Source organism: Pogona vitticeps, chromosome 2 (assembly GCF_051106095.1).
Source record: "Pogona vitticeps strain Pit_001003342236 chromosome 2, PviZW2.1, whole genome shotgun sequence".
Lineage (NCBI taxonomy): Eukaryota > Metazoa > Chordata > Lepidosauria > Squamata > Agamidae > Pogona > Pogona vitticeps.
Window position 1 is genome coordinate 18,029,109 of NC_135784.1, and position 16,413 is coordinate 18,045,521.

The 16,413-nt window shown below is 43.6% G+C and overlaps 1 protein-coding gene across 1 annotated transcript in view; it reads left to right on the forward strand.

The window, feature by feature from the left end:
- Positions 1-16,413, forward strand: part of LOC110069887 (uncharacterized) — a 39,025-nt gene that overhangs the window by 4,985 nt on the left and 17,627 nt on the right. Inside the window, exons 4-10 of the mRNA XM_078386807.1 lie at positions 64-120; positions 1,964-2,031; positions 8,590-9,027; positions 9,373-9,499; positions 13,033-13,100; positions 13,652-13,778; positions 14,451-15,934. Of these exons, the coding sequence (XP_078242933.1) occupies positions 64-120; positions 1,964-2,031; positions 8,590-9,027; positions 9,373-9,499; positions 13,033-13,100; positions 13,652-13,778; positions 14,451-15,934 (2,369 nt within the window). The remainder of the gene's footprint in view (positions 1-63; positions 121-1,963; positions 2,032-8,589; positions 9,028-9,372; positions 9,500-13,032; positions 13,101-13,651; positions 13,779-14,450; positions 15,935-16,413) is intronic.

Below are 16,413 nucleotides of genomic sequence, written 5' to 3' on the forward strand. Positions count from 1 at the left end.
GGTTTAACTGTTTACACTTTGGAGGCGTTATTTGTGGAAATAATTTCTTTGATTTGTGAATAGAAGATGATAGGAGGAGATATGCCTCGCACTCAAACAAAACAACACCAAAAAGAACAGGTACAGAAGTAAGAGATCTTGATACCTGCATGTATTCAGATTTTTATTGCTTGTCTGTGTGTTTCTTTAAATATTATATTTCTGGCCTTACAATTGCTCAAGAAATGCTCATGATGCTTACGGATCTTCTCGTAAAGGGTCACAGGATTCTTGCTCTGTACAAGGTCACCCAGTGATCCTCATGGTTCAGTGGAGACTGGAACCCGGAATCTCCTACATCCCAGTCCAGCCTCCTAGCGAAAGCTCTGACAATGCAGTTCTATGCATTTGGAAATGATATCCGACGAGATTACTTTCTAGGTATAAAAATCAGGTGTGCTATTTGCCTCCTGGACCTAATTCAAGATGTCAGTATGAGCTGACTGGCGGATCTCTCAATAGTTTAGGACTCTGGCTTTGGAGGCAGAGAATGAGAGTTTGATTCCCCACTGGGCCTCCTTGGCAGGGCCTGGACTCAAAGAACCATACGGTCCCTTCCAGCTGTGCAGTTCATGATCATCACCATCAAGATCATCATCTAATTTTAAAGCTCTAAATGACTAGGGCCCTGGCTTTTTAAGACATTCCCTGTCTTGTGATTCGTCTAAATGGATGTTAAAATCCTCCGGACAAGGCTCTCTTTAAAATAGCCAACATTTCAGAGGCCTGCCCTAGGGGGAGTGAAAGGCCTCCCCCTAGTTTTTCACCGGACCAATTTGCAGCATTTTTTCAATCTAAAGTGGAGGCCATCTGCCGGGACCACTCTCCTTTTTTAAATGCAGTGAGTCGAGCAGTGATGTCCAGCGCTCCGTCTTGCCCGGTAATGCTTGATTGCTTTCAACCTGTGATGCCAGATATGGCGGACAAAGTGCTTGACTGCTATCATGCCACCACCTCCTCCCTTGACCCTTGCCCAGCCTGGCTAATCAAACCAGCCAGGCCTACAACAACTGAATGGGCCACAGCGGTAATGAATGGGTCTTTCCTTGAGGGCACGGTTTTAGGCCCATAAGAAAGAAATGGAATTTGGCGGCGGACGAAATTGGCAATTACAGGCCCGTCGCCAACGTTTCTTTCTTAAGCAAGGTGGTCGAGAGGGTGGTGGCTGACCAGCTTCAGGCTCTTTTGGATGAAACAGATGCCCTGGATCCGTTTCAGTCGGGCGTCAGGCCGCGCCACGGTATAGAGACGGCATTGGACGCCCTGTATGATGACCTGTTGAGGGAGGCTGACAACTTACCTCCGGAGATTCGCGCGGCTCCCTCGCTGGGTATTTTCAAGAAACAACTGAAAACATGGATGTTTAGGCAGGCCTTCCCCCTCCCCAGTTAATTCCTAATTTTTCTTCTTTCCTTTTCTCTTATAACATATTATGTTTTTCTTGCCATCTTGGAGAATTTTTTTTCTAATTTATCTAAATTATGCTATGTTATATGTTATGTTAGATATATTTGTTTTATATTGTGTGTTGTAAGCTGCCTAGAGTGGTCGCAGTTGACCAGATAGGCGGGGTATAAATGGAATAAATGAATAAAATAAATAAATAGAAGAACAAAGGAACAAGCTTTCTTCTGAGTAAGTCTCAGATTGTGGAATGCTCTCCTTTCCAAGATGCCATCTGTTTCTCCTCTGACTTTGCTTAAGAAGGAGGTGAAAACACATCTTATTAGCTTGGCAGATGGTGTCTAACCAGACCTTTTTGCATTGTTTTTAACTGTATCCTTTGCTTATATTAGCAAAGTATCTGTTGTACTTACTTGATTTTGGTCATTTCTGTGGTATAGTTGGTTTTATTAGGAAAAAAATGTGCTTTTTACCTAGTCTCCATGTTTGAGACAAGTTATGGGCTGGTTTTCTCCCACAGGGACTCAAACCAAGCTAGCCACGAGGACTCAGTTACCCCTTCTTGGTGACGGGGAGGAACCACATCAGGTAGGAAGAAAAGACACTGAGAAGACCAGGCCTGCTTCTGTCCTCAGCTGCTTTATAATATAATCAGTTTTTACAATGTTTACAATGCCCTGGCGGTCCCTCCTTTTGCTTCCTCCGGAGGGAAACGAGGCTTCGGCTGCCGAAAGGGCTGCCTTCCAACTGGGTTTTGGGGAGCTTCGCAGGTGTGCTTGGGGGGCGATGGTGAGTCTCTCCTGGGGGGGCTGGACGGGAGGGCGAGGGGACCCCAGGATGTCCCGGGAGGGAGGAGGGAAGGAGTTATGCGAAGGGGTGTGCGGGGAGAGAGAGAAAGAGAGAGAGTTATTTCCACATTTCCTATTGCCAATATAATCAGTTTTTACAATATTGTAACAACCCCAGACCTACTGGAGTATCTCACCCTGTAGTTATGCTGCCACCAACCCTTCGCTCTCCCAAGTCACCCAGACCAGGAATGGATTTTAATAAACAAGAGAACTAGGTTTATTGAAAAAACAAGCAGGGTAAATAAAAGGATCAGGTAAATAGGATACTGGAACTTGGGATAGTCCCAATCATATACATACAACAGATTGGTTCCCACGGAACACTTTAAGGTAACGCACAGACCCTGAACTTATCCGTTCTGGCTACCTAGATAGAAACCTGAACCTATCAGGTATGTACTATCTGACGAACAGTTGTACCCAGTCTGACCCACAGACTCCAACTCCACTTCTCCACGTCAGCTCCGCTCCTCCCCCCTGATGTCCCGCCTTCCACTCCCCATAGGATGGAACTTTCCCTCCAAACCCATGACAGACAGGTACCATCAGTGCGGTATGTAACACCTCCCCCCTTTATAAGTTGTTTTACGGGGGAAAAGCTAAAGTGCTTTTCTCCAAAAAAAACAACCAGGATCAAAACACAGAAACAGTTATACATTATAATACAATCCCATAACCCATACTTACTCACTCTAGGTCAAACATATCACTTATGCATTTATACATTAATATTTGCAATACATTAAGTTACCTTTATTAATACAAACCAAGCCTGTTTAATAAACAGGTACATTTAACTTTTGGTCACCAATATACACAGTCCATGGTTTCTTCGCCGTCTTCACTCGTCGGGTCTTCTTGACAAGGCGTCAGCAACACAGTTCATTGTCCCTCTGACCACCTTCACTTCAAAGTCAAAATCTTGCAGATTTAAAGCCCACCTCATAAGTTTACTATTATGGGTTTTCATTGTCTTTAACCACTGCAGTGGTGAGTGGTCAGTGCACAGAACAAAATGTCTTCCCCAGATGTAAGGTTTGGCCTTCTGAATCGCGTATACTATGGCCAGGCACTCCTTTTCCACGGTTGCCAAATGTCTCTCACCTTTCTGGAGTTTCCTACTCAGGTAGGACACTGGATGCTGGTCACCATTTTCATCCTCCTGGCAAAGAACTGCTCCTACCCCGCTGTTAGACGCATCGGTGTAGATGATGAACTCCCGGTCGAAGTCGGGAGCACGCAGCACTGGATAATGGATGAGCGCCTCCTTCAACCTCTGGAACGCCTCCTCACAGTCGCTGGTCCACGGGATGCGGTCATCAGTCTTCTTCCGCGTCACATCGGTCAGCGGAGTCGCCATCTTGCTAAACCTCGGGATGAACTTTCTGTAGTAGCCCACCAACCCAAGAAATGATTTGACTTTTTTCTTGGTGTTGGGTCTGGGCCAATCTCGAACTGCTTCTATCTTGGCCTCTAGGGGTTTGATCACTCCTCCCCCTACTATGTGACCCAAGTATTTTATTTCTGGGCTACCCAGCTGACACTTGCTTGCCTTTACTGTTAGCCCTGCTGCACTTAACCTCTGCAGCACTATCTCCAGGTGTTTCAGGTGATCTTCCCAGGTATTGCTGAAGATCCCTATATCGTCAATGTAGGCCACAGTAAAGTCACTGAGCCCTGCTAAGGTCTGGTCCATCAGCCTTTGGAATGTGGCTGGTGCATTTCTGAGACCAAAACTAAGGACTCTAAACTCATATAGACCGAAAGGGCTGCAAAATGCGGCCTTTTCCTGATCCCTGGGATCAATCCTTAATTGCCAGTAACCCTTTACTAGGTCCAACGATGAAATGAACCGACAACCCCCTATGGTTTCAATCAGGTTGTCTAGCCTGGGCATTGGGTAGGCATCAGGAGTGGTTACGCGGTTTAATTTCCGGTAATCTACACAAAATCTAATGCTCCCATCAGGCTTGTCCACCAGGACTATCGGAGAGGACCAAGGACTAGAAGAGGGGACGATTATGTTCTCCCTAAGCATCTCGTCCAGCTCCTTCCGCACCTTGTCCCTATAGGGTCCCGTCACTCGGTACGGGGATACTGCTTGCGGGGGTGCATCCCCTGTGTGGATCCGATGCATCACTCCCTTCACTATCCCCGGCTTATTTGAAAAAACCTTATGATATTTAGTGAGCAGCACTTTTAGTTCTTGCTGCTGGTCTTGGGTGAGTGCAGGACTGATCTTCACCTCATCTGGGTTGTATTTCACTTCCCCTCTACCCTCCCAGAAGGGCAATTCAGCTTCCTCACTCTCAGCTGCTTTTATGGCAAATAAAACCCTCTGTTCCCCTCTGTAGTAGGGTTTCAGGGCATTCACATGTATCACCCTCCGTGCTTGGTGTTCCTCCTGTTCTATAAGGTAGTTCAGGTCTGACATCTTGGAAATGACCCTGTATGGTCCTGCCCATTTGAGCTGCAGTTTGTTCTCTTTGCAGGGCCTAAGCCAAAGCACTTCCTCCCCTGGGTTAAAGTGCCTCTCCCTGGCTTTCTGGTCATACCAGGTTTTCTGTCTGACCTTCTGAGCTTGCAGGTTTTCTGCTGCTAGCTCTAGGTTTCTCTTCAGGTCATTCATTAAAGTGTCTATATACGTCACAACATCTTGTGGGTCACCCTGGGTGATCTGCTCCCAATTCTGTTTGATTAAATCAAGTGGACCTTTTACTTTTCTCCCAAACAAAAGTTCAAACGGACTGAATCCGGTACTGGCTTGGGGCACTGATCGGTAAGCAAACAAAAGGGATTGCAGCTTCTGGTCCCAATTGTTTGGATTCTCTGCCAAGTAAGCCCTAATCATGCGCATCAGAGTCCCATTGAACTTCTCCGTTAACCCATTACTTTCGGGGTGATAGGCAGTGGTTTCCTTGTGTTTAATTCCACAGATTTGCCATAACCGTTTCATGAGCTTTGATGTAAACGATGTGCCCAAATCTGTGATTATTTCTGAGGCAAATCCCATCCTGGACATATACCCCACCAAGGCATCTGCCACTGTGTTAGTTTCGATATTAGTCAAGGGAATGGCTTCGGGGTACCTCGTGGCATGGTCCACAATGGTGAGAATGAACCGGTTCCCCCTCTTTGTGGCCTTGGGCAAAGGTCCCACAATATCCACTCCTATACATTTGAACGGGGTGTCAATCACAGGCAAAGGGCACAACTTCGCTTTGGTCCTGTCACGGTTATTCCCCTGCCTCTGACACACATCACATTGTTTACAGAACTCCTTGATCTGCTTCCCTATTTCAGGCCAGTAAAAATTTTGTGTGATTCTCTGCTGTGTTTTGTTCACCCCCAAGTGCGCAGCAAACATGTCAGAGTGCCCCCTTTGTAAGATCATGGGGCGATACTTTTCAGGTACCACTAGCTGACTTCTGATCCCATCTCCCCCTTTTGAGATATTCATCAGGGTCTCTCTATATAAAATTCCCTTTTCCTCGTGAAATCTCACTGGGGTTTCAGGTGTTAGCTGGGTGTCTGTCACCTTTTCAAAACACTTTCGGAGAGTGGCATCTGCCTTTTGCTCTTGGCCAAATTTGCTGTCTGTGGTTAAGGTTTCTGCCACAGCTTCGGGACTACCCTCATCTGCTTCCGTCTCGGGCTCTTCCGTACCCCCCTGAACTGTCCCCGTGGTAGCTTGTGAGCGTGTAATCACTAGCACCCGTTTCACATGTTCAGCCAGGTCATTTCCCACGAGCACGGCTGCTGGCAGAGTCGATGAAATCGCTAGACGCCAAACTCCCCTCCAGCCTTGAAAGCTCACAGGTACCTCAGCTACTGGCAGTGAGATCACCTGCCCCTCAATCCCTGCCACCTTCAGGTTCTCATTTGGGATTATATGCTTCCTAGGAATAATGTCTGGATGGCACAGGGTCACCTGGGAACAAGTATCCCTTAGCCCCCTATACTGATGGTCAAGTATTCCTACGTCCACCCCAGCGGCCTCAAACAATTGCGAATCTGTCCTAACTAGTAAGCAGCGCTTGACCTCCACAAGAGGACCATTTTCCCCAGCCTGATCAGCAGATGTAACTGGTCCAGAGTGAGTCGCCATGGCAACAGGCTCCCTCAGTGGCAAGGAGCTTTGCTCTGTCTGGACACAGAACACAGCTTTTGGCTTGGTTCCACTCAAATCATGAGGCAAATTTCCCTTTAGCTGCTTTAATTTCTCACACTCTGAGATTAGATGGCCCTTTCCTTGACAGAAATAACATTTTCTGCTGTACTTGGAGTCTTTCTCCTCTGTTTTTGGTTTTGCCTCCAAAATCTGAGGTCTTGGTGGTTTCATGTCAGAGGGCTTCCCTTCAACATGGGCCCCTCCCCCTTGCTGGTTTTTCCCTGGTCCCTGAGAGTACCGGCTGTAGGTTTCTTTGGGCTTACCCCCAGTTTTCCCCTCAGCACCTAAGGGCTTCCTTATTTGGGAAATAAAATCTGCGATCTCCGCCGCTTCTGTCACAGTTTTAGGTTTCCTCTGTCTCACATGGAACCTTAGTTCCCCATGCAGGACTGAATAAAATTGTTCCAGCGCTATCAGGTCTTTGAGCTGCTGGAAGGTCTCTGTCCCCTCCTGAGACAGCCATTTCTCTAGCAACCTCACCAGTTGGGCCCCCACTTGGGTAAAAGTCTGCTCTGGTTTTTTTGTGAGTGACCTGAATTTTTGCCTCAGCTGTTCAGCATTTATCCCATGCCGGGCAAACACCAGTTTTTTAAACTCAGCGAAGTCTTTCAGCAGTTCCACTGGCATCTCTGCATAGACTTCTGCCAGGCTGCCACTGATTAAAGATCGCATAATGGTCATCTTCTCAGTTTCCCTTACTGAGAAGTCCACAAACGCTCTTTCCACGAGGGAAAAGAACACCTCAGGGCAATCTCCCTTGTTGTACACAGGGAATTTCTTCAAGTCAGTTTTTGACAGGCTGCCTTCCCCATTCCCTGGGTTCCCCTCATTATTATTGTTATTCCTATTTCTACTCATTATTTCCAGCTTCTTCAGCTCAAACGCCATTCTTTCTAACTCCAACTGTCTCTGTTTCTCTTCCCTTTCCATTTCAAATTGTCTTTGTTTCTCCCTTTCCCTTTCCTCCATTTCCCTCACCCTCAGTTCATGCTGTTGGGCTAGGAGCATTTTTCTGAGTTCTGAGGTCAGTTCTCCCGTGCTCTCATCCTGCACTGAGCCAAATTCCTCCTCAGAACCTTGGTCTCCCTGTGGTTCTCTCACTTTCCCCATTTCTGCCATTTGGCTTCGAGTCAAGGGCATAATCCCCCCCAGAACAGGCTGCCTTCAAAAGTCACGCCTCAAAATAAAACGACGACTTTTTTCCTTTTGCCTCAGAAACAGCCTTCTGTAGACTGCTGCTGTCCCTCCAGCACCCACTTGCAACTGTTGCCAGACAGAATCCACCCCCTCTGCTAGGCCTCTCAGCAGACAGGCTAGATCACTGTTACTTCACGCAGCTTTGCCTCAGCCCTTTCCCGCCAAAACGGGTTGCCTCAGAGCTCCCTAATCTAGTCCCCCAATCTGAGTTTGCACGTTCTTCCACTAGCCTACCTCCCCGTGAGGTAAGCCTAGAAGATTACCTACGCGCCCTCAGATTTTCCCTGACTAGACCCCCCTTGCTCTGGGCACACTAGCCAAGGCTTTGCTGGACCACTGGGCAACTGGACCAGTCGTATCCCACCCGCTGGACACCAACAAATGTAACAACCCCAGACCTACTGGAGTATCCCACCCTGTAGTTATGCTGCCACCAACCCTTCGCTCTCCCAAGTCACCCAGACCAGGAATGGATTTTAATAAACAAGAGAACAAGGTTTATTGAAAAAACAAGCAGGGTAAATAAAAGGATCAAGTAAATAGGATACTGGAACTTGGGATAGTCCCAATCATACACATACAACAGATTGGTTCCCACGGAACACTTTAAGGTAACGCACAGACCCTGAACTTATCCGTTCTGGCTACCTAGATAGAAACCTGAACCTATCAGGTATGTACTATCTGACGAACAGTTGTACCCAGTCTGACCCACAGACTCCAACTCCACTTCTCCACGTCAGCTCCGCTCCTCCCCCCTGATGTCCCGCCTTCCACTCCCCATAGGATGGAACTTTCCCTCCAAACCCATGACAGACAGGTACCATCAGTGCGGTATGTAACAAATATTTTAACTAGTCCGGTGCTTCTTCAGATAGTCATTAGTGTGAAGGAAAAGAGAGACACATTCCATGGACTCTGTTGCAGGTTTCTTTAGAGCATAAGAGAAAGATGGACAAGCAAGACCCGGTTGATTCTGAAGTAGGAAGTCTCCTGGATGCCATCGGGACTGTGAGCAGTGGGACATTCTGTGAAAAAACGGGGCAGAAGATCTTGGGTGAGGCCGCTGTCAAGTCAGAGGTCCACCACCGCGGCTTCAGGGAATTGTCCTACAATGAGGCTGAGGGACCCCGAGGAATTTGCACCCGACTCCATCATCTTTGTCACCAGTGGCTTCAACCAGAAAGACACACCAAGGCTCAGATCCTGGACCTGGTGATCCTGGAGCAGTTCCTGGCCATCCTTCCCCCGGAGATGTCCAGCTGGGTGAGGGAATGTGGAGCGGAGACCAGTTCCCAGGCGGTGGCCCTGGCCGAAGGCTTCCTCCTGAGCCAGGCAGAAGACAGGAACTGTGAAGGACAGCAGGTGAGGGTGTTTCCTCCTGGTCCCTGTGGGGCACTTGTGGGAAGCCCTTGGCCCCAGGACGCCCCTGTTCTTTGCCCCTCCGACTCCTAGCAGGGCCCCCAACAGCTGCTGCCGAAATGGCAGGGATTGCATTGCCCCAGCTGCCTTTCACGTGAGAACACATTGGGTGTTTTCATAGGGTTTCCAAGCTGGATCACTGTACTCGGAAGTGTCTTATTAGAGAAGATGCCACTTCAAAAGAAGGTGGTCGCTCCCTTTGTGCCTCGTTTATATTGCAGCCACATCCTTACGTCCCAGTTATTGCTGCTTCTTGTTCCTTACCTTGAATGTTCCTTCCTCTTCCAGGTTCAAGAGACCTTGTGTCAAGTTCAGTCTTCTTCCTCTGAGGCAGAGGAGGCCCCTGGGGAGACCAGGCAGAGTCTGCTGCAAGAGGCGATCAGGCAGGGTGGGAGTGGAAGTGCCGACTCTCAGGGTAAGGAAGGACGGATCCTGGGGGGGGGCAGTCTGCGCTTCAACTGGATGATCCTCCCTGAAGAATCCAGGATACCCTTGGGCTGATCTTGTTGATTGTTGGGAGGCTCTTTATGGAAATGGGGGTAGAGGGTGGCAAGAAAGGGTCTTGTCTCCACGCTTTCCAATGGATTTTTTTAGACTTTTTTTTATTATATAAATCCATCCATACTGGTTTACCATCGTGTCACCAGGGTACAGCTTATAGTCATTTGTAAAACAATTACTACACACATTACACTCCTAATCTATACAACATCCTTCTAACCATGGATAGAATAAGTCCCATGTTTGATAATATTTTGTATCTTCTTTTCCTTTGATTTTCAGTGTTAGTCTGTCCATTTCGGCGCAGTACAATATCTTTTTAATTATTTCTTGATCCGTAGGTGTTCCTTCATTTTTCCAGTACTGTGCATAAATAATCCTCGCCGCTGTTAGAATATGCAGTATTAAATATACATTTTGTCTATCAACACTTTCTGATATTATACCTAACAGAAAGAGCTCTGGCCTAAAATCTACATGTTTTTTGATTATTTTAACAAGCCATGTATGTACAGTATTTTGTACCAAAACTTTTTTGCTTTATCACAAGTCCACCAGAGGTGATAATAGGTTCCAGTTTTTTTATGACATTTCCAACATTTACTTGACCTGTTAGAGTACATCTTAGCTAATCTATCGGATGGTAAATGCCATCTATAAAACATTTTGTATAGATTCTCTTTATAAGATGTTGCCATTGTCATCTTATAGTTTCTAGACCACAGCCCTTGCCATTTTTCTAAGTCAATATTGTACCCAGAATTTTTTGCCCATTGAACCATCGTTTCTTTGACCTGTTCATCCTCCATTTTCCAATTTAGAAGGTATTTATATACTTTCCTAATTAATTTGTCATCTGATGTTAACATTATTTGGTCAAAAGTTGTCTGTTCTTTTTAAAAATCGTACATTTTTAGGTCCCGTTCATATCTTGATTGTATTTGCATTATACACCACCACGATGCATCTAACCCCTGGTCTATAAGATCTTGTTTTGGCTTTAATCGCCTATCTTTGTCTAAAATATCTGTATAAGTCAAAAATTTTCTAACATTCAGAAGGTTGGGATGAACAAATGCTTCTATGGGTGAAACCCATCCTGGTATTTTTGTGTACATTTTCATTTTTATTTTTTCCCATATTATATACAGGGAGTTTCTAATATAATGGTTTTGAAAATACCTATGAGATTTGGCTTTCTGATACCATAAAAAGGCATGCCAACCCAACTGTAGATCATGTCCTTCTAAATACAGAAGTCTCTTGTTTTTCAGGCTAATCCATTCTTTCAGCCAAGTTAGAGCAGATGATTGGTAATATAAGGTCCAGTCCGGTAGACCAAATCCTCCGTTTTCCTTGGATTCTTGGAGCATTTTTAGTTTGATTCTAGCTTTCTTCCCTTGCCAAATGTATTGTAGTATCACTTTGTTTAGATCGTCAAAATATTTCTTCTCTATTTTCACTGGCACTGTTTGGAACAAGAAAAGTAGCTTTGGCAAAATGTTCATTTTGATTGTTGCAATTCTTCCTAATAGTGATAGTTGTAAGTTTTTCCATTTTTGTATATCTATTTTTATTTGGTTAAATAGTTTCATATAATTATCTTCTTTTATAGTTACACATCTAGCAGTTAAATATATTCCTAGGTACTTAACTTTTTTAACTATTTGTAAATCTGACATCTTTGAGAGTTGATTTTTTTTGCTTGGCTGTTAAGTTTTTCACTATAACTTTAGTTTTTTCTTTATTTATCTTCAATCCTGCTACTTTCCCAAATTCATCGATTTTGTCCAGTAGTCTCAATGTTGTTTCCAATGGGTCTTCCAATATAAACACCAAGTCGTCTGCAAATGCTTGTAGTTTGTAGCTCTCGTCCTTTATTTTGGTTCACCATTTACAATTACTTTAGCTATTTGTTCATTGTAGATTGTCTCAATTACATTTGTACTGTAAAGTTTTTGCCAAAATCCATAGCTTTTATTTGCTGTATCATAAATTGCCAGTTCACATTATCAAAGGCTTTTTGGGCATCCAAGAAGATTAATGCCATTTGCTTCTCTGAATGTACCTCATAATATTCTAATATGTCCAAAATTATCCTTAGGTTATATCTTAGTTGTCTATTTGGCAAAAATCCGTGTTGGTCTGAGTGGATGAACTCCATTAAAAACTTTTTCAATCTTTCCGCTATAATTACTGCAAAGATTTTATAGTCCACATTCAACAGTGATATTGGTCTAAAATTTTTTATATGTGTGGAGTCCGTATCTTCTTTTGGTATTAACGTGATATATGCCTCTAGCCATGTCGTGGGTATTTTAGCTTCTAGTAGGACTTCATTGCAGACCTCTTTTATTGGTAAGCTTATTATATCTTGGAATATCTTGGAATTTATAAAATTCTGCTGGTAATCCGTCTGGTCCTGGAGTCTTATCATTTTTTTTAATTGCTTCCGTTACTTCCATCATTGTTGTTTTCTCATTTAGGAGATTTTTAATGTTTTCTGGTACTTTATGGAGGTTTGCTTTTTTAATATATTGTATTATCTTTTCAAGAGAAACTTCTTGAGTGTCATAGAGATTAGCATAATATTCTTTAGTTATTTTTTTTATTTGCTCTTTTTTGGAGGTCTCCGTTTTGATCTTGTAGCTTCGTTCTCAGTCTTTTTTGTTTTTCTTTTTTCAGTCTATAGGATAGCCATCTTCCAGGTTTGTTGGCATTCTCGAAGAAATTTTGTTTAGCTCTTTTGACTTGTTGCGCTAATTCTTCTGATTCTATTAAGTTTAATTTATGTTTCACTATCTCCATCTGGTTTTTAAGAGTTTTCTTCTGCGGTTCTTTTTGTAGCTCTAGCTCCAGTTTTTTGAGTTCTTCTTTCAGTTTTATAAGTTGTTGATTTTTCCTTTTATTCCTCTTGGCTATGTAAGATATGGCCAATCCTCTGAAGTATGCTTTAGCTGTGTCCCAGATTGTCTGCAGGGATGTTTCCTCTTTTTTATTCTCTTTGAAGAAGAGTTCCATTTCTTTTTTAGTTCTTTCCACAAATTCTTTATCCTTCAAAATTTCCTGATTTAAAGTCCATCTTGTCTCCACGCTTTCCAATGGTTTCAGTGTTTACACTTTAGAGGATTTATTTTCTTCTTCAATTTGTGGTAAAAAAGGGAAATGAGGAAATATACCTCTCTCCCAGACAAAACAAGAGAACAGGAACTGTTGTAAAGGTATGAGGAGACAGATCTTGCTACCCATATGTATTTAGAGATTTATCATTTATTTAAATGTTTGTTTAAATAATATGTTTCTGTCAAAAATGTGCTGAAGCAATACTCCTGTCTTTTGTGGTTCTCCTCCTAAACATTACATATGCACAAGAACTCTGTACAATTGTCCCTTTAACGTCTGAGACAAGTTATGGGCTGGCTTTCCACATCCTTCTTTCTCCCACAGGGAATCAAACCAAACTAGCCACGAGGACTCAGTTACCCCTTCTTGGTGACGGAGAGGAACCACATCAGGTAGGAGGAAGAGATACGGAGAAGACCAGGCCTGCTTCTGTCCTCAGCTGCTTTCTGTGGGAAGGCTTAGAAGTTGGACCCTCTTTGTTTCTGATGAGAAGTTATAGAAAGTCACATATATTTCTTCACGTATGAGCTAGAAAGATGTTGACCGTGGTAACATTTGAGTTACCCATCCATCCGGAGCTAGTCGTTTGATTATTTAATTTTTTTAACAATTGAGTTTGAATATCTGTGTATGCAGCTGCATTGGCCCTTAATTAGAGTTGCAGCTTCTTTTCCGCGCAAAGAATGTTCCTTGACTTCAGCACCTCTGTTAGCAGACACATATAACGTGGTAGTTTCTGCGCTGGAATAGCAGGATCTATTACTTTTAGCCTGTTGAAAATTGGGAAATAATTTAAAAAATAATGATCAACACATTTCCTGATCAGATGAAAAGATCTTGGTGTCTGTAAACAGTCAATTCCTCAGAGCAGTTTAAAAAGATTCTTGCTAGGAGATTGTTTTTGTGTGAGCCGTGAGGAAAAACCTCTTTCTTTTTCATGCAGAGCCCAGTGACCTTTGAAGAGGTGGCCGTGTGTTTCACCCAGGAGGAGTGGGCGCTGCTGGATCCTGACCAGAGGGCCCTACACAGGGAGGTCATGGAGGAGAATGCCAGGATTGTGACATCTCTCGGTAAGGCTCCTTCCTGAAATTGTGATGATTATCTCCTTAGAAACACAAGATGAAGAACCATAAACACAGAAAAGGTGGCTCTGAGCAGTGTCCCAGCTCACACCACCCACAGGCAGTTCCTTGGGATATCGCTGCAGTCCTTGAAGGCAGTGATACCCAACCTTGGGCCTCCAGATGTTCTTGGACTACAACTCTCAGAAGCCTTCACGACCACCTCTGCTGGCCAGGATTTCTGGGAGTTGAAGTCCAAGAATTTGATATTTCTCAGTGTTATAACTGTTTAAGGCTACAAATTATAATCTTTAGATGTACAATGCGCCTAATATATCTTCTTCGTAAGGTACTTTTTATAATTTATTAAATTTTTGGAATGATAGTTTTTTGTATATGAAATATGCATGAAATAAAAGCATAAACGTCACATTGCTTCCCCTCATCAGGAGACAGGCAGCCTAAAAATTAAATATGGCATCAGCTTCACTCATTCAATTTTCTAATTATAGATAGTAGAATGAAATGACAAAATGTCTAATGATAGAATTATTCACTTTGAGTGATAAATAACTTACTCTTCTGCCCTGATGAATGATGATACCAAGCCTCATAGTCTCCTTTTTCTTATTCTTACATTTGGAGTTCAATTATGTCTGTAACTCTTCGTCTTCTCCACAGATACCTGGAAGAATTCACATTTATGTGGAAAGTGTAGGAGTTCTTTTATTCCCGGGTTGGAACTTACCAGACATAAGGCATCCCATGGAGAAGAGAAAAGAAAAATCGGCAAAAAGCCCTATGAATGCATTATGTGTGGGACGCATTTGGCAGAAAAAAAGACCCATGTGCATCCAAAGAGTGATCTCAAGTTGCATCTTACAAACTCCTTACGAGACCATCCGGGAGAGAAACCGTACCAATGTCAGGAGTGTGGGAAATGTTTTGCTCAGAATTCAACTCTCTTAATGCATCACAGAATCCATACAGGAGAGAAACCATACAAATGCCAGGAGTGTGGGAAATGTTTTGCTCAGAATGCAAACCTTCTGAAGCATCAGAGTGTCCACACAGGAGAGAAACCATACAATTGCCAGGAGTGTGGGAAATGTTTTGCTTATCGGTCAGACCTTAAAACTCATCAGCGAGTCCACACAGGAGAAAAACCATACAGATGCCTGGAGTGTGGAAAATGTTTTACTCAGAATTCTCACCTTTTGATGCATCAAAGACTCCATACAGGAGAGAAACCCTTCAAATGCCTGGAGTGTGGAAAACGTTTTCTTTCAGGGTCAGAACTTAGGACTCATCAGCGAATCCATACAGGAGAGAAACCCTACCATTGCCCGGAGTGTGGAAAATGTTTTGCTTATCGATCTAACCTTAGGACTCATCAGCGAGTCCATACAGGACAGAAACCCTTCAAATGCCGCGAGTGTGAGAAATGTTTTCTTCTCCGGACAGACCTTGTGTCTCATGAGAAAGTCCACACAGGAGAGAAACCCTACAAATGCCAGGACTGTGGGAAATACTTCGTTCGCAAGAAAGCCCTCGTGTGTCATCAGACAGTCCACTCGGGAGAAAAACCATTCAGATGCCTGGAGTGTGGGAAATGCTTTGCTAGATCTTCAAACTTAGGGAACCATAAAAGAATTCACACAGGAGAAAAACCTTTCAAATGCCAGGAGTGTGAGAAATGTTTTGTTCACAAGGCAGAACTCGTGCTTCATCAGAGAGTCCACTCAGGAGAAAAACCATACAGATGCCTTGAGTGTGGGAAATGCTTTGCTCAGAATTCAAACCTTTTGATGCATCAAAGACTCCATACAGGAGAGAAGCCCTTCAAATGCCTGGAGTGTGGCACATGCTTTGCTACTTCTTCATACTTAGCGAAACATAAAAGAATTCACACAGGAGAGAAACCTTTCAAATGCCAAGAGTGTGAGAAATGTTTTGTTCGCAAGGCAGAACTCATGTATCATCAGAGACTGCACTCAGGAGAAAAACCTTACAAATGCCTGGAGTGTGGGAAATGCTTTGCTCATAGTTCAAATTTAGTGAACCATAAAAGAATTCACACTCGAGAAAAAGTATACAAGCCCCCACAGTGTGAGACATTCCTGCATTCGTTTCTTCATTTTAGCGATACCCCGCCTTCATCCCAATAGAGGAATGTTCCTAAAGCAGCTAATGTTTACAGTTAAAAGTTATATTGATAATGTAATATATCTGAAGTATCATGTGTATTTCTGCATTTATTTTTGGATGTTTCTAAATTAAAAATTTCAAAATAGTATCTACCCTTGGTCCATTTTCTAAAAATTACTAATCACATCAGTACTAGTGCAAGACTCACAGGGAATTGATGTCTTGCTTAAAAGAGGTTTACTGGCAATTAACACTTGGGAGGTCCTCAGTTAGTTGAATATTGTTTCGATATACATTTGTTGTTAATACCAAAACTTCGCTAGTAGAAAAATTAAAAATGTTTTATTACTTAAAGTTGGGAACAGCAAACAAACAACCAGTCTCCAAAAGACAAAACAGAGGGAACACTTAGCAGAGAGATGAGGCTGTCTCTAAATTCAGAGGTGGGAAGCAATGACTGGCCAGCGGTGGATTCACCCACAGTCACCTCATCCCA